The following is a 26,338-nucleotide window of genomic DNA, read 5'->3' on the forward strand; positions in this document are numbered from 1 at the left end:
TAGATATGGAAAATCTTCCACCAAAAATATTTATCAAAGTGGAATATTTGATGTGAAGTAATCGGAACCTTGGATAGGTCAATAATTCATAATAACATTGATTTTGATTCAATATTATGTTTTGAGCAATGACAGTTTAAAAAAAGAAAAAACAGCTTTGTTTTAATAGTCAACATTGCAACTTTTTCTAAATTACATTTCACCTTTAAGCTTTTTTATTTCACTTTTGTTATGTTTTTGTTTATTTTAATAGTATTTTTAGAATGTGCCGTGGGCCTTTAAAACATTAGCTGTGGGCCGCAAATGGCCTTGGGGCACACTTTTGACACCCCTGCTATAGATAATAAAAAATTAAATGTGATAAATCTATGGATAAAAAGCAGAGCCTGGTGACGCATGCGCGTTTATCATAACTCTCTTGCTCTCTCTGTCTCTGCCCCTCCCTCACGAATGCTGCTGCGTGCGCACACCTTCACAATTTGTTTTGTTTTTAACCCCTTCTTAACCCTGAACGTACATTGAAAATACACGCAACCCTAACTCAAAATGCCGGACATTTGAGGCATTTAAGAAACTCCACCCGGACAGCCCCGCAAAAGAGGACATGTACGGGGAAAAGAGGACGTATGGTCAGTCTAATTTAGCAAACGTACTTTTGTCGACAACATTGACGCAGCTAAACTCCACCAGCGTTGAAGTTGTTTGTCCTTCTTCGCTCGGTCAAGTCGGTGTCCATGTAGCATTAATGCCAGTGGCATCCTCACGTACTTGCTTTGCTTTAAGATGCTATTTTAAACGTGTCGTGTGCTGATGATAAGATAGGATGTCGCTGCAATGCCAACAAATGACCTCAGTTTGTCTCATGTTCCATTGGCGTGTGTTTGGAAGTGAAGGACGCCTCTCATCGCTCATCTTTGCACTGTATAACAATAGGCGCCGACTTCCGGGTTTAGTGTGACTAATATTGATTCATTTATGATAACACCATCATTTTTCTTCATTACTCACATGTGTTAGCGTTGACAGCCCTAATAAAAAGGCGTAATATTCGTATGCATTCTACACTGCAAAAAGTCAGTGTTCAAAAACATAAACAAAAACAAAAATTAGGGGTATTTCACAAACCCCGTTTCCATATGAGTTGGGAAATTGTGTTAGATGTAAATATAAACGGAATACAATGATTTGCAAATCATTTTCAACCCATATTCAGTTGAATATGCTACAAAGACAACATATTTGATGTTCAAACTGATAAACTTTTTTTTTTTTTGCAAATAATCATTAACTTTAGAATTTGATGCCAGCAACACGTGACAAAGAAGTTGGGAAAGGTGGCAATAAATACTGATAAAGTTGAGGAATGCTCATTAAACACTTATTTGGAACATCCCACAGGTGAACAGGAAAATTGGGAACAGGTGGGTGCCATGATTGGGTATAAAAGTAGATTCCATGAAATGCTCAGTCATTCACAAACAAGGATGGGGCGAGGGTCACCACTTTGTCAACAAATGCGTGAGCAAATTGTTGAACAGTTTAAGAAAAACCTTTCTCAACCAGCTATTGCAAGGAATTTAGGGATTTCACCATCTACGGTCCGTAAAATCATCAAAGGGTTCAGAGAATCTAGAGAAATCACTGCACGTAAGCAGCTAAGCCCGTGACCTTCGATCCCTCAGGCTGTGCTGCATCAACAAGCGACATCAGTGTGTAAAGGATATCACCACATGGATTCAGGAACACTTCATAGACCCACTGTCAGTAACCACAGTTGGTCGCTACATCTGTAAGTGCAAGTTAAAACTCTCCTATGCAAGGCGAAAACCGTTTATCAACAACACCCAGAAACGCCGTCGACTTCGCTGGGCCTGAGCTCATCTAAGATGGACTGATACAAAGTGGAAAAGTGTTCTGTGGTCTGACGAGTCCACATTTCAAATTGTTTTTGGAAACTGTGGACGTCGTGTCCTCCGGACCAAAGAGGAAAAAAACATCCGGATTGTTATAGGCGCAAAGTTGAAAAGACAGCATCTGTGATGGTATGGGGGTGTATTAGTGCCCAAGACATGGGTAACTTACACATCTGTGAAGGCGCCATTAATGCTGAAAGGTACATACAGGTTTTGGAGCAACATATGTTGCCATCCAAGCAACGTTACTATGGACGCCCCTGCTTATTTCAGCAAGACAACGCCAAGCCACGTGTTACATCAACTTCATAGTAAAAGAGTGCGGGTACTAGACTGGCCTGCCTGTAATCCAGACCTGTCTCCCATTGAAAATGTGTGGCGCATTATGAAGCCTAAAATACCACAACGTAGACCCCCGGACTGTTGAACAACTTAAGCTGTACATCAAGCAAGAATGGGAAAGAATTCCACCTGAGAAGCTTAAAAAATGTGTCTCCTCAGTTCCCAAACGTTTACTGAGTGTTGTTAAAAGGAAAGGCCATGTAACACAGTGGTGAACATGCCCTTTCCCAACTACTTTGGCACGTGTTGCAGCCATGAAATTCTAAGTTAATTATTATTTGCCAAAAAAAAAAAAAGTTTATGAGTTTGAACATCAAATATGTTGTCTTTGTAGTGCATTCAATTGAATATGGGTTGAAAAGGATTTGCAAATCATTGTATTCCGTTTATATTTACATCTAACACAATTTCCCAACTCATATGGAAACGGGGTTTGTATTTGAACTAAGCAAAATTATCTGCCAATAGAAAAACAAATTTGGCTTGTCAAGACTTTCCAAAACAGGTAAAATTAGCTAACCTCAATGAACCCAAAATTACCTTAAATTAAGTATATTCTCACTAATAACTATACTACTATATGAGTACGTATTTTCTATTGTTTCATTGAAAATAAAACAGCAAAGTCCATTTGGCTGTCATCTGTTTTAATTATGAGACACAATTGTGTCAAAGTCACGATTTTTTTTCCATGCTTGAAATGAGAAATGATTACTTTGAAAAAGTAGTTTTATACTTGTGAGTGTTGATGACACAGCTTTGCAACAGTTGATATTCTAGTTTCAAGCATGTTTTAATCAATATAGGTCATAAAATCTCAGCAACAAGCTGTAATATCTTACTGAGATCATTTAGGACCAAAACCCTTAAAACAAGTAAAACACTCTAACATAAAATCTGCTTAATGAGAAGAATGATCTTATCAGACAGAAAATAAGCAAATATCACCCTTATTTGAGATATTTAATCTTACTTAGATTTCAGTTTTTGCAGTGTAGCCTTTCACCAGCGGTCAAATGTTGTTTTTTGTCCTTAAAGGGGAACATTATCACATTTTCAAAATGGTTAAAACCGTTAAAAATCAGTTCCCAGTGACTTATTATATTTTTTGAAGTTTTTTTCAAAATTTTACCCATCACGCAATATCCCTAAAAAAGCTTCAAAGTGCCTGATTTTAACCACCCGTCCATTTTCCTGTGACGTCACATAGTGAAGCCAACACAAACAAACATGGCGGAAAGAACAGCAAGCTATAGCGATATTAGCTTAGATTCAGACTCGGATTTCAGCGGCTTAAGCGATTCAACAGATTACGAATGTATTGAAACGGATGGTTGTAGTGTGGAGGCAGGTAGCGAAAACGAAATTGAAGAAGAAACTGAAGCTATTGAGCCATATCGGTTTGAACCGTATGCAAGCGAAACCGACGAAAACGACACGACAGCCAGCGACACGGGAGAAAGCGAGGACGAATTCGGCGATCGCCTTCTAACCAACAAATGGTATGTGTTTGTTTGGCATTAAAGGAAACTAACAACTATGAACTAGGTTTACAGCATATGAAATACATTTGGCAACAACATGCACTTTGAGAGTGCAGACAGCCCAATTTTCATCAATTAATATATTCTGTAGACATACCCTCATCCGCGCTCTTTTCCTGAAAGCTGATCTGTCCAGTTTTGGAACTGATGTCAGCAGGCCAGGGAAGCTAGGGTCGATAGGGAGTTTAGCTCGCTCGTCTGCGGGAACAAACTGCCGCCATTGCTTGCCGTGCTAGCGAGGTCCTTTGTCCCTGAATTGCTCACACACTCCGGCAGATTCAATGGGGGTCTGGCGGCAGATTTCTTTGACTTTATCGTTGGAAATGCATCTGCTTTGAGTGTCGCAGGATATCCACACATTCTTGCCATCTCTATCGTAGCATAGCTTTTGTCGGTAAAGTGTGCGGAACAAACGTCCAATTTCTTCCCACTTTCGCATCTTTGGGCCACTGGTGCAACTTGAATCCGTCCCTGTTCGTGTTGTTACACCCTCCGACAACACACTGACGAGGCATGATGTCTCCAAGGTACGGAAAACAGTTGAAAAAACGGAAAATAACAGAGCTGATTTGACTTGGTGTTTGAGAAAATGGCGGATTGCTTCCCGATGTGACGTCACGTTGTGACGTCATCGCTCCGAGAGTGAATATTAGAAAGGCGTTTAATTCGCCAAAATTCACCCATTTAGAGTTAGGAAATCGGTTAAAAAAATATATGGTCTTTTTTCTGCAACATCAAGGTATATATTGACGCTTACATAGGTCTGGTGATAATGTTCCCCTTTAAAAACACATTTTTTGTCGTGAAATTCCTGCCACAACATTCCCGCTTGTTGTCTAAGAGTGAAATTTAACCCTCAGACACGTCGCCCACATCACTTTTTGCTTCCTCCCTGCTCAAAAATTAGCCTGCACGTCGACAATAGGAAATGAAAAGGTGTTCTATTGAATAGATTTGCATCTGAACGGCCAAAGAGCGCGCACAAAAGGAAAGCTGATTGGATGGAAAATGCACAAAATGTGATATGAATAACCAATCAGATGAGAGCAGCACGATAAGGATCCTACTGGCCTGTTAGAACGGCTGTGTGAGTGCGCGTCAATGTGTGTGGACACGTGTGTTTAATTTTGTCATCTCTCCCTCTGCGTGCGCTCGCCAGCCCTCCCACTCTCAATCTGTCTCCTGTACAGTTTTGTGCAGCTTTGTCGTGATGTCACACAAAAAGGCGGCACACTGCACGAGTGTGGTGTCAGAAAGGTGTGTCACACGGGAAGACGTGTCTCATTATTGCGCCGCGCTCCTTTGCTCGTTTGATTTTGCTCCTGTCGAGCCTGTCTGAAGCTGTCATCCCAAATATCAGCTGACAATTAAACCACACACACACACACATTGATGCGTGCAGATAATGAGGTCCTTTTGTCATTTGAATATTTGATCTTTGCACATGATTAGCATGCTTTTAATTCAGAAGAATATCAAGCGTGCCTTTGTTTGTGTGTAAATGAAGGCTGTCATTGCCTACATACTGCAGATAATGATAAAAATAAAGAGGATATACTGTAGCAGCAGTATATAAAGATGTCCTGTGTTCTACTTGAACAATAAACCAACGAAAGTGTTGAAAATCCTACTTAGATCCAAAAAATGCACATAAATGATGAAGGATGATGTCGCCAAGCAACTGGAGACTGTTGCCGATGGGGTAATACTGTACATCACAGTATATTATGTTGATTATGTTATGTTTTGTTTTATGTTATGTTTTTTTCTTATGTTATTTTATGTTTTAATTACGTTATCTTATGTTTATTATGTTTTTTCTTATGTTATGTTTTTTGTGTTATGTTTTTCTTATGTTAGAAAATATGTTTTTTTTAATTGTTTTACAAACCCCGTTTCCATATGAGTTGGGAAATTGTGTTAGATGTAAATATAAACAGAATACAATGATTTGCAAATCCTTTTCAATCCATATTCAGTTGAATGCACTACAAAGACAAGATATTTGATGTTAAAACTCATAAACTTAATTTTTTTTTTGCAAATAATAATTAACTTAGAATTTCATGGCTGCAACACGTGTCAAAGTAGTTGGGAAAGAGCATGTTCACCACTGTGTTACATGGCCTTTCCTTTTAACAACACTCAATAAACGTTTGGGAACTGAGGAGACACATTTTTTAAGCTTCTCAGGTGGAATTCTTTCCCATACTTGCTTGATGTACAGCTTAAGTTGTTCAACAGTCCGGGGGTCTCCGCTGTGGTATTTAAGGCTTCATAAAGCGCCACACATTTTCAATGGGAGACAGGCCTGGACTACAGGCAGGCCAGTCTAGTACCCGCACTCTTTTACTATGAAGCCAAGTTGATGTAACACATGGCTTGGCATTGTCTTGCTGAAATAAGCAGGGGCGTCCATGGTAACGTTGCTTGGATGGCAACATATGTTGCTCCAAAACCTGTATGTTCCTTTCAGCATTAATAGCGCCTTCACAGATGTGTAAGTTACCCATGTCTTGGGCACTAATACACCCCCATACCATCACAGATGCTGGCTTTTCAACTTTGCGCCTACAACAATCCGGATGGTTCTTTTCCTCTTTGGTCCGGAGGACACGACGTCCACAGTTTCCAAAAACAATTTGAAATGAGGATGTGTCAGACCACAGAACACTTTTCCACTTTGTATCAGTCCATCTTAGATGAGCTCAGGCCCAGCGAAGCCGACTGCGTTTTTGGGTGTTGTTGATAAACGGTTTTTGCCTTGCATAGGAGAGTTTTAACTTGCACTTACAGATGTAGCGACCAACTGTAGTTACTGACAGTGGGTTTCTGAATATGGGTTGAAAAGGATTTGAAAATCATTGTATTCCGTTTATATTTACATCTAACACAATTTCCCAACTCATACGGAAACGGGGTTTGTAAGTGTTTTGGCCCACTTACAATGACAATAACAAAAAATATTGTTTTTCATGAGCTGTGTACTAGTATTGTATGTCTGGGTGGGGTTCCTGCTTTGGAAATAATTTGTACCCCTTTCAGATATCGCATTTAGTTCCCACTAAAACATTCACATGTTGCACAATGAGATGTAAACATGGGATCATGTGTACATTTCTGTAACTTTCTGTTTGTAAAATATATCTTTATTAGTATTTCTTGAATATAATAACATAATTTCATGATTAATATTTATAAATTAAGATTTTTTTAAATTTTTCACTAAAGAAGGGTTCGGTGAATGCGCATATGAAACTGGTGGGGTTTGGTATCTCCAACAAAGTTAAGAACCACTGTTCCATACATAGGTCAATACAGGATTATGGTTCAGGTAATTGGGCATGTTATTCTACTTCCTGGGATGACCTAACAGTGTTGGTGACTCCAGACTTGACTTAGACTTAAAGACTTGAGGCCTGCAATACATGAACTAACTCCCGCCTCTGCTGTTTTGCGGTCCAGATCCAGGATGTGGCCGAGCAAGGCGTGATGTTCGTGGGCTTCCTCCAGCAGCCAGGAGGGGCGCCCTGCTTCCTGGCCAACTGGGACCCCGACGAGCTGTCCTCCCTCCACTCCAGCCCCTCCCCCATCCACCGACACCCCCTCATCAGTGCCAACACCAGCCCGACAGATCCCGCGGAGCCGCCCCGCGACGACGGCCTCCCCTTTGAGCGCGGAGAGTCGGATCATGAAAGCGGAGATGAAGATACACGCCGTTGCAAGCCGACCTTGGCTGAGGGATCTAACGAGGGGTCACTTGAGTCGACACAGCATCCTCCTCATCGCCGCTGTGAAAGTCCGAGCTGGGCGGAGACACCGGAGAGGCGTCTGAGTGCAGGCGTGAAGAGCCAGGAGGAGCACAACTCACTGGAAGAATCCCCACAGAATCCTCCACGCCGCAACAACAACCACATGCACCTGCAAACATCTGAAAGACAGAAAAAGGAGCCTCCCGCGCCAGCCCGTGAGTAACCCCATGATGTCACTTCCTGTTTGAGTCCAACCGCAGGTTTAGCCGCCGCCTGCTCTCCCGCAGGACTGCAGCTGTTTGCGCTCTACAACTCCACGGGGGAGCCCGCCACCTCTTTGAGCTTCTACTCGCTCAGGGTGCCCCTCCGAGTGCACACGGAGGCGGGGCTTGTGACGGACGTGGACGGCGACTGGCTCGACCACATGACGCAGCATTTCAGCAGCGGAGCGCAACTCATCGACGGCTTCTTCCACCTCAGGGATGAGAAGGGTAATCATCATCTGTGAAATTGTCACACAAGTGTAAAAAGAAGTGACGTGCTTGAAATGAAAGCACTTTGTGTGAGCTCCTGCACAATTACCACATGTTCCACAACTTAGATGTCAATCCTCGCCGCTCTGTCATTGGCAATGGCTTTGACACCAGTGGAATCAGCAGCTGACGACACTGAAGTTGTTGTTATGTGCAGATCATGGACTTTCATCAGTCGACAGTGTCTTCATCTTCCACAACTCCACAGAGGAGACCTCCTACGATGCCATCGTGGTGGAACAGTGGACCGTCGTCGACGTGAGTTCTTACCTTTTTTTCCCGATCACTTTTGACTAGGGATGATGCTCAGAACCGGTTTTCCCGGTTGTTCGCTAAAAAAAGAACCGAGTCCTCGGACTCGAATCCCTTTTTGAGAACCGGTACACGTTATCGAGACCACTATAGTGAAGAAAAAGAGTTGGTTCTTTATTCGAATCCCTGGGAACGAATACCGTCCCGACAAGAAATGTCCCGTGGTAGGGATGTCCCGATCCGATATTTGGATCGGATCGGCTGCTGATATTTGCCAAAAATTGCGTATCGGCAAGGCATGGGAAAATGCCGATCCAGATCCAGTTTAAAAAAAACTCCGGTCCGTGTTTTCCAACGCACCGATTTAAATAATACATTCCACTTTTCTGCTGCTCCGTAATTTCCGTTCCGCATTTTCCAGCACACCTTCAACACATCCACAGGTCTGTGAATTCTCACGCAGTTGCTTTTAGCTGCTGGCATTACACGCCAGGCTCTTTTCATTCTTTCCTGTGTCTCCCTCTCACAGACAGCAAGTGCACCTTCTTACACACGTCACATACTGTCACGACATACGTCACATACTGTCACGTCATACGTCACATACGTATACGTCCTCCCCGAGCAGAGAGGTAGCAGCATGGCTAACGTTAGCTGTGATGCTAGCGCAGCCGTGCGAGCAACGCTCCCTCTAAGGTGCTCGCCTGTGCAATTGCGCACTGTTTAAGCGTCCTCTGCGCATAGCAAATCTATGCCACGCACAAAATCAAAAAAAAAAAATAAGCGCATAACAATTTTCGACACACGGACACGACAGAGACAACAGTTTTCGTCATCATTGTTCAAATATTGTGACGTCTGTCGAGACGCTTATCTCCATTCGGTGCCACACGTCCACACCATCAAAATGCTGAGGCAAAAATTCCCACATCAACACCGTATGAAAAATTTAGTGATTTTTTTAGTTGTGATTTCCTTCTCTGCATGAAAGTTTAAAAGTAGCATATATTAATGCAGTATGAAGAAGAATGTTTTAATGTAGACATGCAAGCCTTGAAAGAAAATTTTGAAAATCAAGACTACATTTCCTGCAAATGGGTGCATTGGAAGAGTGGCCGTGCGCAACCCGAGGGTCCCTGGTTCAATCCCCACCTCGTACCAACCTCGTCATGTCCGTTGTGTCCTGAGCAAGACACTTCACCCTTGCTCCTGATGGCTGCTGGTTAGCGCCTTGCATGGCAGCTCCCGCCATCAGTGTGTGAATGTGTGTGTGAATGGGTAAATGTGGAAGCAGTGTCAAAGCGCTTTGAGTACCTTGAAGGTAGAAAAGCGCTATACAAGTACAACCCATTTATCATTATCATTATTATTTCTACCCTATATTTTAACTTTAGATTTATTCTCATATCAAACTCTTTTGGCTGTCTTTTTGACACTTACATCCGGCGCCCCCCTCCACACCCTGGATTATAAATAATGTAAATAATTCAATGTGATTATCTTGTGTGATGACTGCATTATGATGATAGTATATATCTGATAGTATACATCTGTATCATGAATTAAGTGGACCCCGACTTAAACAATTTGAAGAACGTATTCGGGTGTTACCATTTAGTGGTCAATTGTACGGAATATGTACTTCACAGTGCAACCTACTAATAAAAGTCTCAATCAATCAATCAAAACACATAGAATCATCATACTGCTGTGATTATATGCATCAAGTGTTCATTCAAGGCTAAGGCAAAATATCGAGATATATATTGTGTATCGCAATATGGCCTTAAAATATCGCAATATTAAAAAAAGGCCATATCGCCCAGCCCTAGTTCAATGATGCCATTTCTGTTTGTCATGTATAATTTTGTCTATTTTGTGTTTATCCTTGAATAAACAGGTCAGTTTCTTGTTACCAACCATTGTGTATTATTCAAACTCCCCTAATTCAGCTGGCTAGTTGTTATCAAGAGTACTAAAACCCTTTTCAACATGATTCTGACAACTAAGTAGGCTAAATAACTTTAAACTTTAATACATGCTCGGATAGGCCAGTATCGGTCAGTATCGGTATCGGATCGGAAATGCAAAAACAATATCGGTATCGGATCGGAAGTGCAAAAACCTGGATCGGGACATCCCTAACTCGAATCCCTTTTTGAGAACCGGTACACATTATCGAGACCACTATAGTGAAGAAAAAGAGTTGGTTCTTTATTCGAATCACTGGGAACGAATACCGTCCCGACAAGAAATGCCCCGTGGGACATCACAAGAAATGACGTCTCGTAGCTCAGTCATTTGTCACGGTGGGGTGCAGCGTGCTGCGGTTCGTTCTCCCGGGACGCAAAACTGACGGCTCAGGACGAAAACGTGCAGTTAGGAGATGATTTATTTCTCATAAATCATACACATTACAACAGACAGGAACGAAACAAAAGGAAAGCGTGCCGTTCACACGAGAAGCTAAAGCAAAAACTTACTTAGCACAGGAATACTAGAAGCTAGGGTAACTTTAGCACAGGAATCATGAGCTCGAAAACCAAAATGCCAACGTAACTGTTGCAAATGCAAACAATAAAGCCACGACGAGTGACCAGAAAAAAAAGGCTCTGATGAGCAGCAGGTGCGCGTACAAGGCAGGTGAAAATCATAAGTAACCATGGTGACTAAAAACCCCCCCCGAAGTGCACAAAACAACTAAGGAAGTCCAAAACTAACAGAACATAACTAAACAAAACAATGATCCGACCACATCATAATACATCACAGTTTCATATCATTTCACCTTAGGAAGAAGTAAAGCTTATTTACCCCTTTCCCACTTCATAGCGTTTACAAATATATACATCATTTACAGACCTTTTTATAATAAAATATCTGTGAATTAGTATATACAACAGTTTTGTAATGTGTAATTAATTAATTCAGTCGTTATTAATATACTGAGATGAAGAATATCTTATTTTCAATAAGGTTGAAAGTATTTCTCATAATTTTTCTTCTCGTTATTAATATACTGAGATGAAGAATATCTTATTTTCAATAAGGTTGAAAGTATTTCTCATAATTTTTCTTCTTTGTACTTTGTAAGCACTATTCATTTGAACAACCTCTTAAACTGGATCATATCAGTACAACGGTTAACTTCTTTACCGAATCCATTCCATCATTTAATTCCACATCATTTTAGCTGTTTACAATTTTACTAAATCATCGAACTTTAATATTTTTGACTCAATAAATAAAGTGTTTGTATGTCCTCTATATCCAACATTATGTATCAGTCTTTTTTGTAACACGGTTAACGAATGTAGCGCACATTTGTAGTTATTTCCCCACATTTCTGCACAATAACTCAGATATGGTAATACTATAGTAGTGAGCAGTAGAGAATGTGAAGTGATTTGTTAAACCAAATATTGTGTTTTTTTTCCATACACAAGAACCTATCTGGACTCGATAAGAGAATCGAAAAGGAATCGGTTCGATAAGAGGATTCGATAATAGGCTCGAACTCGATAATTTCTTATCAAACATCATCTCTACTTTTGACTAAACGCTACTGGACGTGTTGGTGGCCATTCAGTTGCAGGGTGTTGTACCTCTCCAGTCCTGTAGGTGTCAGTCATGAAAAATACATATTTAGTTTACAGTCATATCTCCACTTGATAATAAGTACACACTATTAAGTGTTGATAAAGCATTAGTAAATACTGAATTCATCATTTGTAAAGCATATTTCCGACGGCGGTATAGCTCGGTTGGTAGAGTGGCCGTGCCAGCAACTTGAGGGTTCCAGGTTCGATACCAGCTCCTGCCATCCGTGTCACTTCCGTTGTGTCCCTGGGCAAGACACTTTACCCACCTGCTCCCAGTGCCACCCAGACATTGGGTTTCACTATGTAAAGCGCTTTGAGTCACTAGAGAAAAAGTGCTATATAAATATAATTCACTTCATTTCACAGTTTATAAACACAATTTGAAATTTAGGACTCAATAATAATAGGCCTCTCTATGAAATAGGGCATTTTTTAATGATTGAGTCAGCATTGCAACATGAAGTATATGCAACATGCAATATAAATATAGTATATATGTAGTAAGTATACAACAATTTTATTCAAATTTAATTTTCTGTATTATTTCATCATTATTTTATCTTTCTCAGGTAATATTGAAACCTTTCCTTGAGATAGGATTTAGAATTATTTTGAATTCGGACACTGAAATATGTTCTGACTTTAGTTTTCTTCTTCTTTTTTTACATCAAGCATTTATTTGTTCAAAGTCATGTGATTCATTGTTGGTGTTGTATAAATGATTAATTCTGTATTTACTAATGCTGAATAGTGTGTACTTATTACAAAGTGTTTCCAACATTACTACTTAAGATAAGCAACATTTTACTCCATACATGCACATAAGAAAGTTGTTTGGTTTTTTTCAGTACATTTTTTGCTGTATTTTGGCAATCGTTTTTATTGTGTTAGTTTGTTGTACATGATTAGATTTTTTTTTACATAAGGACATTTTGGAATATTTTAATTAAATAAAAAAAACATTTAATCTCTCAATTAACTTTAGCGTGTCCTTTTAAAAAAATTATATATTTATTTATTAATTTGATGGGGAAATCATAACACAGGTACTGAGAAGCAGACATTGTTTTACCCCCCCCCCCCCCCCCCAAAATATATACATTTTTTTTTTTCCAAAAATTGTCATTTTTCAAACCGTTTGAAGGCCTTTTGCTTAAAAGGGTCATATTATAATTTCTTTCTACATGGAAAATACTTCCTTGTGGTCTACATAACATGAAATGTTGCATAGATGATGTTTTACAGACCATCTTCAAGACCCTTTTTGACTGTTTTGTGGGCTTTCTTATTTACGTGCCTCCACTTCAACAGCGTCTTCTCCCTGTCAGCCATGTTGTAGTTTTTAGTGCTTTCATTCGGAGTCTACTGACAGATATAAGTTGGAACTATACACTACTTTGTGTTAGAAATGGCAACAGTGGAGGATGCATGTGCATGTACGAGCCGGTCTGCCCCACAAAAAGAGGATAGAGAAAATGGAGGAGCTTATTGACCACAAACAAGGCACTCTGGGTACATTTCTACCATGTATCGATAATACGGTGACCTTTTCCCCAACTGGTGACGTCACAGGTTCTGCAAATTCCAAACAGCTTGTTTGGAGTATTTCATATTTTATAAATATATTTACAAAAACCTTCCACGCTTGAATTTCACATTTTCAGGACTTATGCAGACCCTAAATACACAACAGCAGGCACCAATAGGTAAGAAAAGATGATTTTGCATTATAGGGCCCTTTTAAATGTCACATTTTTACTAACATATTTTAGTCAATTACCATGTGACATTCTTTGACCAAAAAGGCTTCACAAGCATAAAAAAATAACAATACATTTTTGTTTTTGACTGAAGTTTATTGTGAAATTCGAGCAAAAAAATTATAAAGATATCCGTCCTTCCATTTTCTCGATGAATTCAAAATGTTTTCACAGTCCTCAAACAAATAGACTTTGATGTCCTTTTTGGCTTTGAAGATCATTCAAATCCAATGCCTCCAAAAATGTTATATATATTTTTTACCATAATGTCATATATTTTTCTTGCTTATATGTGAGTTTTTCAATGGCAAAATATTTAATACAAATTATTAAATTAATACTGTGTTGTTTAAAAAAATCATTTTGACACTGTTCTTTTAATTTATTTGACCAAATAAAAGATATTTGTGATGTTCTGTAAAAAGAAGTAACTCTAAATTATTTGGATGAAAAATAAACAATTTGATAGTCTAACATTGTACAGTGTTAGCATGATTTGGTGCATTACTGCGTGTGTGCATGTTTGTGTTCAGGGTGTGGCGGTGAAGGCGGACTACATTCCCCTGTTGCAGTCCTTGGCGCCATACGGATGGAGGCTCATGTGTGTGTTGCCCACGCCCATTGTCAAGACTAACAGGTACAAACTGTGGCACCTCGTCTTAAAACGCTTTCACCGCACGGCGACACCTTAATAAATGTCTAAAATGGAGGTAAAAAATACCATGAAGTGGAACCGTGACATGATTCCTCTCTTTTGTCTCCATTGGAAGAGGAGGCCGAAGGTTACCATGCTCACAACGTAGAGTCACAGAATGACAAGAATGCCACCACTCTTCTTAATCATAACCCACACAATTTATAATAGAAATAAAATACACCCAGAAATTGTAATAAAGACTTATTATTCAAGTCAATTTACTGCTGCAACTTTGCACAATTTATACATAAAAACAGCTTTCAGTAAGACGAGTAATATTCCACAATGTCATTAAAATTGACGTAAAAATACGGACTAGAGGAGGGGTTCTTAACATTTATTAACCTACTCAGTGGCCTAGTGGTTAGAGTGTCCGCCCTGAGATTGGTAGGTTGTGAGTTCAAACCCCGGCCGAGTCATACCAAAGACTATAAAAATGGGACCCATTACCTTCCCTGCTTGGTACTCAGCATCAAGGGTTGGAATTGGGGGTTAAAACACCAAAAATGATTCCCGGGCGCGGGCACCGCTGCTGCCGACTGTTCCCCTCACCTCCCAGGGGGTGATCAAGGGTGATGGGAGATGTGTGTGTGACAATCATGGGTACTTTAACTTTTTAACTTTATTATCCCGAGGCCCACTCAAATATTAACACTGAATTAGTATTAAATAATTATTTAATTAACTTTTTATTTTATCAAATTACAATTAACCTATCTTATTTTTATCGTACCCAGGAGAGCTCATTGGTCAACGCTCTTTATTAATAACTTTCTACCCCTATTCCCACCCACCTCAGGAATTACACTCACACACACACACACACACACACACACACACACACACACACACACACACACACACACAGGTAACCCCTGAGGTGTCATCATTGACTATTTGACAATTTATTTTTGATTCTTATTATCTTTAGCATAATAATTTTCCAACTGTATGTAAATCAAGCAACTAGTACATAACATTAGTGAATGACCCAGAAACTGCTCACAGCAAGAGCTAGAATAGCTCAGTGGTTAAGACTGCTGTCTCTCAGTCTCTAGTACTGGGTTCAAATCCATAACTTGGAAAATGTAGGTTTTTGTTTCACCTCTATCACTGTTCACTGATTGAATTTGTATATGAGCAAAATTTATGTCACAACAAAACCCAGGATAGCATGGTGGTTAAGTCTGCTACCTCTTAGTCTGCAGTACTGGGTTCTAATCCATTACTAGGAAGATTTAGGTTTTTGTTTTACATCTATCATACTCCACTGATTACATTTGTATATGAGCGAAAATCATGTTAAAACGGGACCCAGGATAGCTCAATGGTCAACACTGTGGGCTCCCAAAACAGGGGTAGTTGGTTCAAACCCCAGACAAGTAATCAGTAATCTGGCTGTATTGCGTCAAGACGACATACACTGAGTAATGTTATGTGCTCTTTGCTCGATTTACATATAGTTGAAAAATTAAGTAAATGCTAAAGATAATAGAAATGGTCAAATAGTCAATGAATACACCTCAGGGGTTACCTGTGTGTGTGTGAGTGTGTGAGTGTAATTACTGAGGTGGGGGGGAAGAGGAGTAAAAAGTTAATAATAAATAGCGTTGACCAATGAGCTCTCCTGGGTACGAATAAAAAAAAATAGGTTAATTCGGACAGTTAAAAAAATAAAAATAAAATAAGTTAATTATTATGTTTTTATTACATGTGAAGGTGAAATATATCATCACATGAAACCTCCACTCGTAGTTTTGCATGGTACATGTCCATCCATTGGATTGGAACCCAGCATCCTTCAATCCGAGTCAACAGTCTTAAACACTGGGCTATCCAGGGTCTTGTGAAGTAGTGTTTCCGGCTCATATAGAAAGGTAATCCTGGACTCTTTGCTGAGTAAACTACAATGAGGTGGAATAAAATACTGTCAATCCAACTGGGAGTGAACCCAAGACTATTTAGTACAGGTCAAGAGTCTTTACCACTGGGCTATCCTTGGTATTGTGAAGTCATGTTTCTGGCTCATGTAGAAAGGTAATCCTGGACTCTTTGCTGAGTAAACTACAATGAGGTGGAATAAAATACTGTCAATCCAACTGGGAGTGAACCCAAGACTATTTAATACAAGTCAAGAGTCTTAACCACTGGGCTCTCCTGGGTGTTGTGAAGTCATGTTTCTGGCTCATAAAGAAAGGTAATCCTGGACTCTTTGCTGAGTATACTACAATGAGGTGGAATAAAATACTGTCAATCCGACTGGTAGTGAACCCAAGACTATTTAATACAAGTCAAGAGTCTGGGCTACCCTTGGGCTTGTGAAGATGAGTTTTACGGCTCATACAGAGAGGTAATCAGGGTCTTGTTGCTGGGTAAACTACGGTAGAGGTGGAAAAAAATACTGTCTCCCCGACTGGGATTGAACCCAGGCCTGCGTATTTCAAAGCAAGTGTCTTAACCACCGGGATATGCTGGGCCTTGTAAATGTTTGTTTCCGGCTCATATAGAAAGGTAATCAGGGACTCTTTGCTGAGGAAACTACGATGAGATGGAATAAAATACTGTCAACCCAACTGGGATTGAACCCAAGACTACTTACGCCAAGTCAAGGCTATTAACCACTCGGTTATCCTAGGTCTTGTGACGACTTATTTCCGGCTCATATAGAAAGGTAATCAGAGACTCGTTGCAGGGTAAACTACACTTGAGGTGGAGCAAAATCCTGTCAACCTAACTGGGATTGAAAATAGGCCCTTTTATCCGGAGTAAAGAGCCTTAACCACTGAGCAATCCGGGGTCGTGCGAAGAGTTGTTTGCGGCTCATATAGGAAGCCAATCAGGGACTCGTTGCTGGGTAAACTATGCCAGAGGTGGGACAGAATACTGGTAATCCAACTGAACAGAAGACCGCTTATTCCAAGTCAATAGTTGCAACCATTGCGCTATCCTGGGTCTTTTGAAGAGAAGATTCTGTTGAATATACAGAGACCCCTCAAACTGAGCAAGGTGTCCTTGATGACCTTTTTCTACAGAACTAAATGGTCGTTTGACAATACCCAGGATAGCTCAGTGGTTAAGACTGTTGTCTTGGCATAAAGGGAGCTGTGTTCAAACCCCACTCTGGTTGACAGTAATTTGTTCTACCTCCATCATACTTTACTGAGCTTGGTTTCCTCGATTACCTTTTCTTCGGAACAAAATCTTCTCTTGACAAGACCCAGGATAGCTCAGTGGTTAAGACTGCTGCTTCTCAGTCTCTAGGACTAGTTTCAAATTCATAACTTGGAAAATTGAGTTTTTTATTTCACCTCTATCACTGTTCACTGATTGAATTTGTATATGAGCAAAATTTATGTCACAACATGTCCAAGGATAGCATGATGGGTAAGTCTGCTACCTCTCAGTCTGCAGTACTGGGTTCAAATCCATGACTAGGAAGATTTAGGTTTTTGTTTCACTTCTATCATACTCCACTGATTACATTTGTATATGAGCGAAAATCATGTTAAAACGGGACCCAGAATAGCTCAATGGTCAACACTGTGGGCTCCCAAAACAGGGGTAGTTGGTTCAAACCCCAGACAAGTAATCAGTAATCTGGCTGTATGGCGTCAAGACGACATACACTGAGTAATGTTATGTGCTCTTTGCTCGATTTACATATAGTTGAAAAATTAAGTAAATGCTAAAGATAATAGAAATGGTCAAATAGTCAATGAATACACCTCAGGGGTTACCTGTGTGTGTGTGTGTGTGTGTGTGTGTGTGCGCGCGCGCGTGTGAGTGTGTGAGTGTAATTCCTGAGGTGGGGGGGAAGAGGAGTAAAAAGATAATAATAAAGAGCGTTGACCAATGAGCTCTCCTGGGCACGATAAAAAAAAAAAAAAAGGTTAAAAAAAATAAAAAATTTAATAAGTTAATTTTTATTACATGTGAAGGTGAAATATATCATCATCTGAAACTTCCACTCATTGCTTTGCATGGTACATGTCCACCCATTGGATTCGAACCTAGCACCTTTCATTCCAAGTCAACAGTCTTAACCACTGGGCTATCCAGGATCTTATGAGATCACTTTTCCGGCTCATATAGAAAGGTAATCCTCGACTCTTTGCTGACTAAACTACAATGAAGTGGAATAAAATACTGTCAATCCAACTGGGAGTGAACCCAAGACTTTTTAATACAAGTCAAGAGTCTTAACCACTGGGCTACCCTGGGTCTTGTGCAGTCATGTTTCCGGCTCATATAGAAAGGTAATCCTGGACTCTTTGCTGAGTAAACTACAATGAGGTGGAATAAAATGCTGTCAAACCAACTGGGAGTGAACCCAAGACTATTTAATACAAGTCAAGAGTCTTAACCACTGGGCTATACTGGGTCTTTTGACTTCGTGTTTCCGGCTCATATGAAAGGTAATCCTGGACTCTTTGCTGCGTATACTACAATGAGGTGGAATAAAATACTGCCAATCCAACTGGGAGTGAACCCCAGACTATTTAATACAAGTCAAGAGTCTTAACCACTGGACTATCCTGGGTGTTGTGAAAGCATGTTTCTGGCTCATATAGAAAGGTAATCCTGGACTCTTTGCTGAGTAAAGTACAATGAGGTGGAATAAAATACTGCCAATCCAACTGGCAGTGAACACAAGACTATTTAATACAAGTCAAGAGTCTTAACCACTGTGCTATCTTGAGTCTTTTTACTACATGTTTCCGGCTCATATACAAAAGTAATCCTGGACTCGTTGCTGAGTAAACTACAATGAGGTGGAATAAAATACTGTTAATCCAACTGGGAGTGAACCCAAGACTATTTAATACAAGTCAAGAGTCTTAACCACTGGGCTCTCCTGGGAGTTGTGAAGTCATGTTTCTGGCTCATAAAGAAAGGTAATCCTGGATTCTTTGCTGAGTATACTACAATGAGGTGGAATAAAATACTGTCAATCCGACTGGGAGTGAACCCAAGACTTATTTAATACAAGTCAAGAGTCTGGGCTACCCTTGGGCTTGTGAAGATGAGTTTTACGGCTCATACAGATAGGTAATCAGGGTCTTGTTGCTGGGTAAACTACGCTAGAGGTGGAAAAAAATACTGTCTCCCCGACTGGGATTGGACCCAGGTCTGCGTATTCCAAAGCAAGTGTCTTAACCACCGGGATATGCTGGGCCTTGTAAATATTTGTTTCCGGCTCATATAGAAAGGTAATCAGGGACTCTTTGCTGAGGAAACTATGATGAGATGGAATAAAATACTGTCAACCCAACTGGGATTTAACCCAAGACTACTTACGCCAAGTCAAGACTATTAACCACTCGGTTATCCTAGGTCTTGTGACGACTTATTTCCGGCTCATATAGAAAGGTAATCAGGGACTCGTTGCAGGGAAAACTACACTTGAGGTGGAGCAAAATCCTGTCAACCTAACTGGGATTGAAAATAGGCCCTTTTATCCAAAGTAAAGAGCCTTAACCACTGAGCTATCCGGGGTCTTGCAAAGAGTTGTTTGCGGCTCATATAGAAAGCCAATCAGGGACTCGTTGCTGGGTAAACTATGCCAGAGGTGGGACAGAATACTGGTAATCCAACTGAACAGAAGACCGCTTATTCCAAGTCAATAGTTGCAACCATTGCGCTATCCTGGGTCTTGTGAAGAGAAGATTCTGTTGAATATACAGAGACCCCTCAAACTGAGCAAGGTGTCATTGATGACCTTTTTCTACAGAACAAAATCTTCGTTTGACAACACCCAGGATAGCTCAGTGGTTAAGACTGTTGTCTTGGCATGAGGGGAGCTGTGTTCAAACCCCACTCTGGTTGACAGTAATTTGTTCTACCTCCATCATACTTTACTGAGCTTAGTTTCCTCGATTACCTTTTCTTCGGAACAAAATCTTCTCTTGACAAGACCCAGGATAGCTCAGTGGTTAAGACTGCTGCTTCTCAGTCTCTAGGACTGGTTTCAAATCCATAACTTGGAAAATGTAGTTTTTTATTTCACCTCTATCACTGTTCACTGATTGAATTTGTATATGAGCAAAATTTAAGTCACAACATGTCCAAGGATAGCATGATGGGTAAGTCTGCTACCTCTTAGTCTGCAGTACTGGGTTCAAATCCATGACTAGGAAGATTTAGGTTTTTGTTTCACTTCTATCATACTCCACTGATTACATTTGTATATGAGCGAAAATCATGTTAAAACGGGACCCAGAATAGCTCAATGGTCAACACTGTGGGCTCCCAAAACAGGGGTAGTTGGTTCAAACCCCAGACAAGTAATCAGTAATCTGGCTGTATGGCGTCAAGACGACATACACTGAGTAATGTTATGTGCTCGTTGCTCGATTTACATATAGTTGAAAAATTAAGTAAATACTAAAGATAATAAAAATGGTCAAATAGTCAATGAATACACCTCAGGGGTTGCGTGTGTGTGTGTGTGAGTGTAATTCCTGAGGTGGGGGGGAAGAGGAGTAAAAAGTTAATAATAAAGAGCGTTGACCAATGAGCTCTCCTGGGTACGATTAAAAAAAATAGGTTAATTGAAACAGTTAAAAAAAAAAAATTAAATAAGTTAATTATTACATGGGAACATGAAATATATCATCATCTGAAACCTCCACTCATAGCTTTGCATGGTACATGTCCACCCATTGGATTCAAACCCAGCACCTTTCATTCCAAGTCAACAGACTTAACCACTGGGCTATCCAGGATCTTACGAAATCACTTTTCCGGCTCATATAGAAAGGTAATCCTCGACTCTTTGCTGACAAACTACAATGAAGTGGAATAAAACACTGTCAATCCAACTGGGAGTGAACCCAAGACTTTTTAATACAAGTCAAGAGTCTTAACCACTGGGCTACCCTGGGTCTTGTGCAGTCATGTTTCCGGCTCATATAGAAAGGTAATCCTCGACTCTTTGCTGACTAAACTACAATGAGGTGGAATAAAATACTGTCAATCCAACTGGGAGTGAACTCAAGACTTTTTAATACAAGTCAAGAGTCTTAACCACTGGGCTATCCTGGATCTTGTGCGGTAGTGTTTCCGACTCATAGAGAAAGGTAATCCTGGACTCTTTGCTGAGTAAACTACAATGAGGTGGAATAAAATACTGGTAAACAAACTGGGAGTGATCCCAAGACTATTTAATACAAGTCAAGAGTCTTAACCACTGGGCTACCCTGGGTCTTGTGCAGTCACTTTTCCGGCTCATATAGAAAGGTAATCCTCGACTCTTTGCTGACTAAACTACAATGAGGTGGAATAAAATACTGTCAATCCAACTGGGAGTGAACCCAAGACTATTTAATACAAGTCAAGAGTCTTAACCACTGGGCTACCCTGGATCTTGTGCAGTAGTGTTTCCGACTCATAGAGAAAGGTAATCCTGGACTCTTTGCTGAGTAAACTACAATGAGGTGGAATAAAATGCTGTCAAACCAACTGGGAGTTAACCCAAGACTATTTAATACAAGTCAAGAGTCTTAACCACTGAGCTACCCTGGGTCTTGTGCTGTCATGTTTCCGTCTCATATAGAAAGGTAATCTTCGACTCTTTGCTGAGTAAACTACAATGAGGTGGAATAAAATACTGTCAATCCAACTGGGCGTGAACCCAAGACTATTTAATACAAGTCAAGAGTCTTAACCACTGGGATATCCTGGGTCTTTTGACATCAGGTTTCCGGCTCATATAAAAAAGGTAATCCTGGACTCTTTGCTGAATAAACTACAATGAGGTGGGATAAAATACTGTCAAACCAACTGGGAGTGAACCCAAGACTATTTAATACAAGTCAAGAGTCTTAACCACTGAGCTACCCTGGGTCTTGTGCTGTCATGTTTCCGTCTCATATAGAAAGGTAATCCTCGACTCTTTGCTGACTAAACTACAATGAGGTGGAATAAAATACTGTCAATCCAACTGGGAGTGAACCCAAGACTTTTTAATACAAGTCAAGAGTCCTAACCACTGGGCTACCCTGGATCTTGTGCGGTAGTGTTTCCGACTCATTGAGAAAAGTAATCCTGGACTCTTTGCTGAGTAAACTACAATGAGGTGGAATAAAATACTGTCAATCCAACTGGGAGTGAACCCAAGACTATTTAATGCAAGTCAAGAGTCTTAACCACTGAGCTACCCTGGGTCTTGTGCTGTCATGTTTCCGTCTCATATAGAAAGGCAATCCTCGACTCTTTGCTGAGTAAACTACAATGAGGTGGAATAAAATACTGTCAATCCAACTGGGAGTGAACCCAAGACTTTTTAATACAAGTCAAGAGTCTTAACCATTGGGCTATCCTGGGTCTTTTGACATCAGGTTTCCGGCTCATATAGAAAGGTAATCCTGGACTCTTTGCTGAGTAAACTACAATGAGTTGGAATAAAATACAGTCAATCCAACTGGGAGTGAACCTAAGACTATTTAATACAAGTCAAGAGTCTTAACCACTGGGCTACCCTGGGTCTTGTGCTGTAATGTTTCCGGCTCATATACAAAGGTAATCCTCGACTCTTTGCTGAGTAAACTACAATGAGGTGGAATAAAATACTGTCAAACCAACTGGGAGTGAACCGAAGACTATTTAATACAAGTCAAGAGTCTTAACCACTGGGCTACCCTGGGTCTTGTGCAGTCACTTTTCCGGCTCATATAGAAAGGTAATCCTCGACTCTTTGCTGACTAAACTATAATGAGGTGGAATAAAATACTGTCAATCGGACTGGGAGTGAACCCAAGACTTTTTAATACAAGTCAAGAGTCCTAACCACTGGGTTACCCTGGATCTTGTGCAGTAGTGTTTCCGACTCATAGAGAAAGGTAATCCTGGACTCTTTGCTGAGTAAACTACAATGAGGTGGAATAAATTGCTGTCAAACCAACTGGGAGTGAACCCAAGACTATTTAATACAAGTCAAGAGTTTTAACCACTGGGCTACCCTGGATCTTGTGCGGTAGTTTTTCCAACTCATAGAGAAAGGTAATCCTGGACTCTTTGCTGAGTAAACTACAATGAAGTGGAATAAAATACTGTCAAACCAACTGGGAGTGAACCCAAGACTATTTAATTCAAGTCAAGAGTCTTAACCACTGGGCTACCCTGGGTCTTGTGCAGTCACTTTTCCGGCTCATATAGAAAGGTAATCCTCGACTCTTTGCTGACTAAACTACAATGAGGTGGAATAAAATACTGTCAATCCAACTGGGAGTGAACCCAAGACTTTTTAATACAAGTCAAGAGTCTTAACCACTGGGCTACCCTGGGTCTTGTGCAATCATGTTTCCGGCTCATATAGAAAGGTAATCCTGGTCTCTTTGCTGAGTAAACTACAATGAGGTGGAATAAAATACTGGCAAACCAACTGGGAGTGAACCCAAGACTATTTAATACAAGTCAAGAGTCTTAACCACTGGGCTACCCTGGGTCTTGTGCAGTCACTTTTCTGGCTCATATACAAAGGTAATCCTCGACTCTTTGCTGACTAAACTACAATGAGGTGGAATAAAATACTGTCAATCCAACTAGGAGCGAACCCAAGACTATTTAATTCAAGTCAAGAGTCTTAACCACTGGGCTACCCTGGATCTTGTGCGGTAGTGTTTCCGACTCATAGAGAAAGGTAATCCTGGACTCTTTGCTGAGTAAACTACAATGAGGTGGACTAAAATGCTGTCAAACCAACTGGGAGTGAACCCAAGACGATTTAATACAAGTCAAGAGTCTTAACCACTGGGCTATCCTGGGTCTTTTGACTTTGTGTTTCCGGCTCATATAAAAAGGTAATCCTGGACTCTTTGCTGAGTAAACTATAATGATGTGGAATAAAATACTGCCAATCCAACTGGGAGTGAACCTTCGACTATTTAATCCAAGTCAAGAGTCTTAACCACTGGGCTAGCCTGGGTATTGTGAAGTCATGTTTGTGGCTCATATAGAAAGGTAATCCTGGACTCTTTGCTGAGTAAACTACAATGAGGTGGAATAAAACACTGTCAATCCCACTGGGAGTGAACCCAACACTATTTTATACAAGTCAAGAGTCTAAACCACTGGGCTATCCTGGGTTTTTTGATGTCTTGTTTCCGGCTCATATAGAAAGGTAATCCTGGACTATTTGCTGAGTAGACTACAATGAGGTGGAATAAAATACTGTCAATCCAACTGGGAGTGAACCCAAGACTATTTAATACAAGTCAAGAGTCTTAACCACTGGGCTAGCCTGGGTATTGTGAAATCATGTTTCTGTTCATATAGAAAGGTAATCCTGGACTCTTTGCTGAGTAAACTACAATGAGGTGGAATAAAATACTGTCAATCCAACTGGGATTGCGTATTAACAACAAGAACAACTCCCCAATAAACATGGATCATAATCAGATAGACGAGATTACCACCTTTACTTACCTTGGAAGCATTATTGTTGTGGACGGAGGATGTCAGTGCCAGAATTGGAAAAGCGAGGACCACATTCATTATCCTAAATAAAATCTGGAAAGCAAAAAACATATCACTCAAGACCAAACTGCAAATCTTCAACTCAAACGTCAAATCCACCTTACTCTGCAGTTCAGAAACCTCATTAAGACTGTTGTCTTGGCATGAAGATTCAAGATTCAAGTTTGTTTATTGTCATATGCACAGTTAAACAGACAGTTTGCCGTACAATGAAAATCTTACTTTGCTAGTCCACCCTTCAACAAGTCACACGGTACTTAGCTAAAATAAAAAATAAAAATAAAAATGTATATACAAGGCACAGTAAGTAACATAACATTATTGCACATTCTGATTGACAGTCAACAGTATAAATATGGAGGTGACATTGGGTCACAGCAGCAGTTAAAGTGTCTTTAGTGATCAAAGGTGAAAGTGTCTACAGTGATGGTTCACAGTTTGGGGGTGGTCATGGTAGCTGTCTTTTGTTCAAAAAGATAAAAGTAAAACAGGGGGGGGGGCTAGCATTCACAAGTTAGCATTCATAAGCCTGATGGCCTGTGGGTAGAAACTGTTTGTCAGTCTCGTAGTCCTGGATTTCAGGCTCCTGTATTGTCTGCCTGATGGTAGGAGGCTGAAGAGACTGCGCTGGGGGTGTGTACTGTCCTTTATGATGTTGTGTGCTCTCCTGGTGGCCCTGGTAGAGTACATGTCCTGTAGTGAGGGGAAGGCTGCTCCTGATATGTACTGAGCAGTTTTAATCACTCGCTGGGGTGCCTTCCTGTCCTTAGCAGTGAAGGGAGCTGTGTTCGAACCCCACTCTGGTTGACAGTTTTGTGTTCCACCTCCAACATACTTTACTGAGCATGGTGTCCTCGATTACAGTTGTGTATGGAACAAAATCTTGGTTTCACAAGACCCAGGATAGTTTAGTGGTTAAGACTGTTGACTTGGAATGAAGGTTGCTGGGTTTCAACCTCACTCTGGTTGACAGTAATTTGTTCTACCTCCATCATACTTTACTGAGCATGGATTCCTCGATTACCTTTTCTTTTTCTTGACACTACCCAGGATAGCTCAGTGGTTAAGACTGTTGACTAAGAATGAAGGATGCTGGGTTCGAACCCCATTCTGGGTGACAGTATTTTGTTCCACCTCCATCATACTTTACCGAGCAAGGTGTCCTCGATTATATATGTGTGTGTAACAAAATCTTCTATTCACAAGACCCAGGATATCCCAGTGGTTAAGACTGTTGACTCAGATTGAAGGGTACTGGGTTCAATCCTGGCTGGGTTGATATGTAATTTAGGAAACTATGGCTGAAGGCATGAAGGTGACATTTAGTGTGACTGTGTCACCTCTCCCATGTAATGTTAACATAAATAATTATTGAATTAACTTTTTTTTTAATCCAATTAGAATTAACCTATTTTTGAATCGTACCCAGGAGAGCGCAAAGGTCAACGCTCTTTGTTATTAACTTTT

At 40.4% G+C, this 26,338-nt stretch overlaps 1 protein-coding gene across 1 annotated transcript in view; it reads left to right on the top strand.

Moving 5' to 3' along the window:
* The window catches only part of rftn1a (raftlin, lipid raft linker 1a), an 86,509-nt gene that overhangs the window by 52,193 nt on the left and 7,978 nt on the right, over positions 1–26,338 (top strand). Inside the window, exons 5-8 of the mRNA XM_061982490.1 lie at positions 7,265–7,766; positions 7,839–8,042; positions 8,242–8,342; positions 14,232–14,335. Coding sequence (XP_061838474.1) covers positions 7,265–7,766; positions 7,839–8,042; positions 8,242–8,342; positions 14,232–14,335 — 911 coding nt within the window. The remainder of the gene's footprint in view (positions 1–7,264; positions 7,767–7,838; positions 8,043–8,241; positions 8,343–14,231; positions 14,336–26,338) is intronic.

Source organism: Nerophis lumbriciformis, linkage group LG21 (assembly GCF_033978685.3).
Source record: "Nerophis lumbriciformis linkage group LG21, RoL_Nlum_v2.1, whole genome shotgun sequence".
Taxonomy (NCBI): domain Eukaryota; kingdom Metazoa; phylum Chordata; class Actinopteri; order Syngnathiformes; family Syngnathidae; genus Nerophis; species Nerophis lumbriciformis.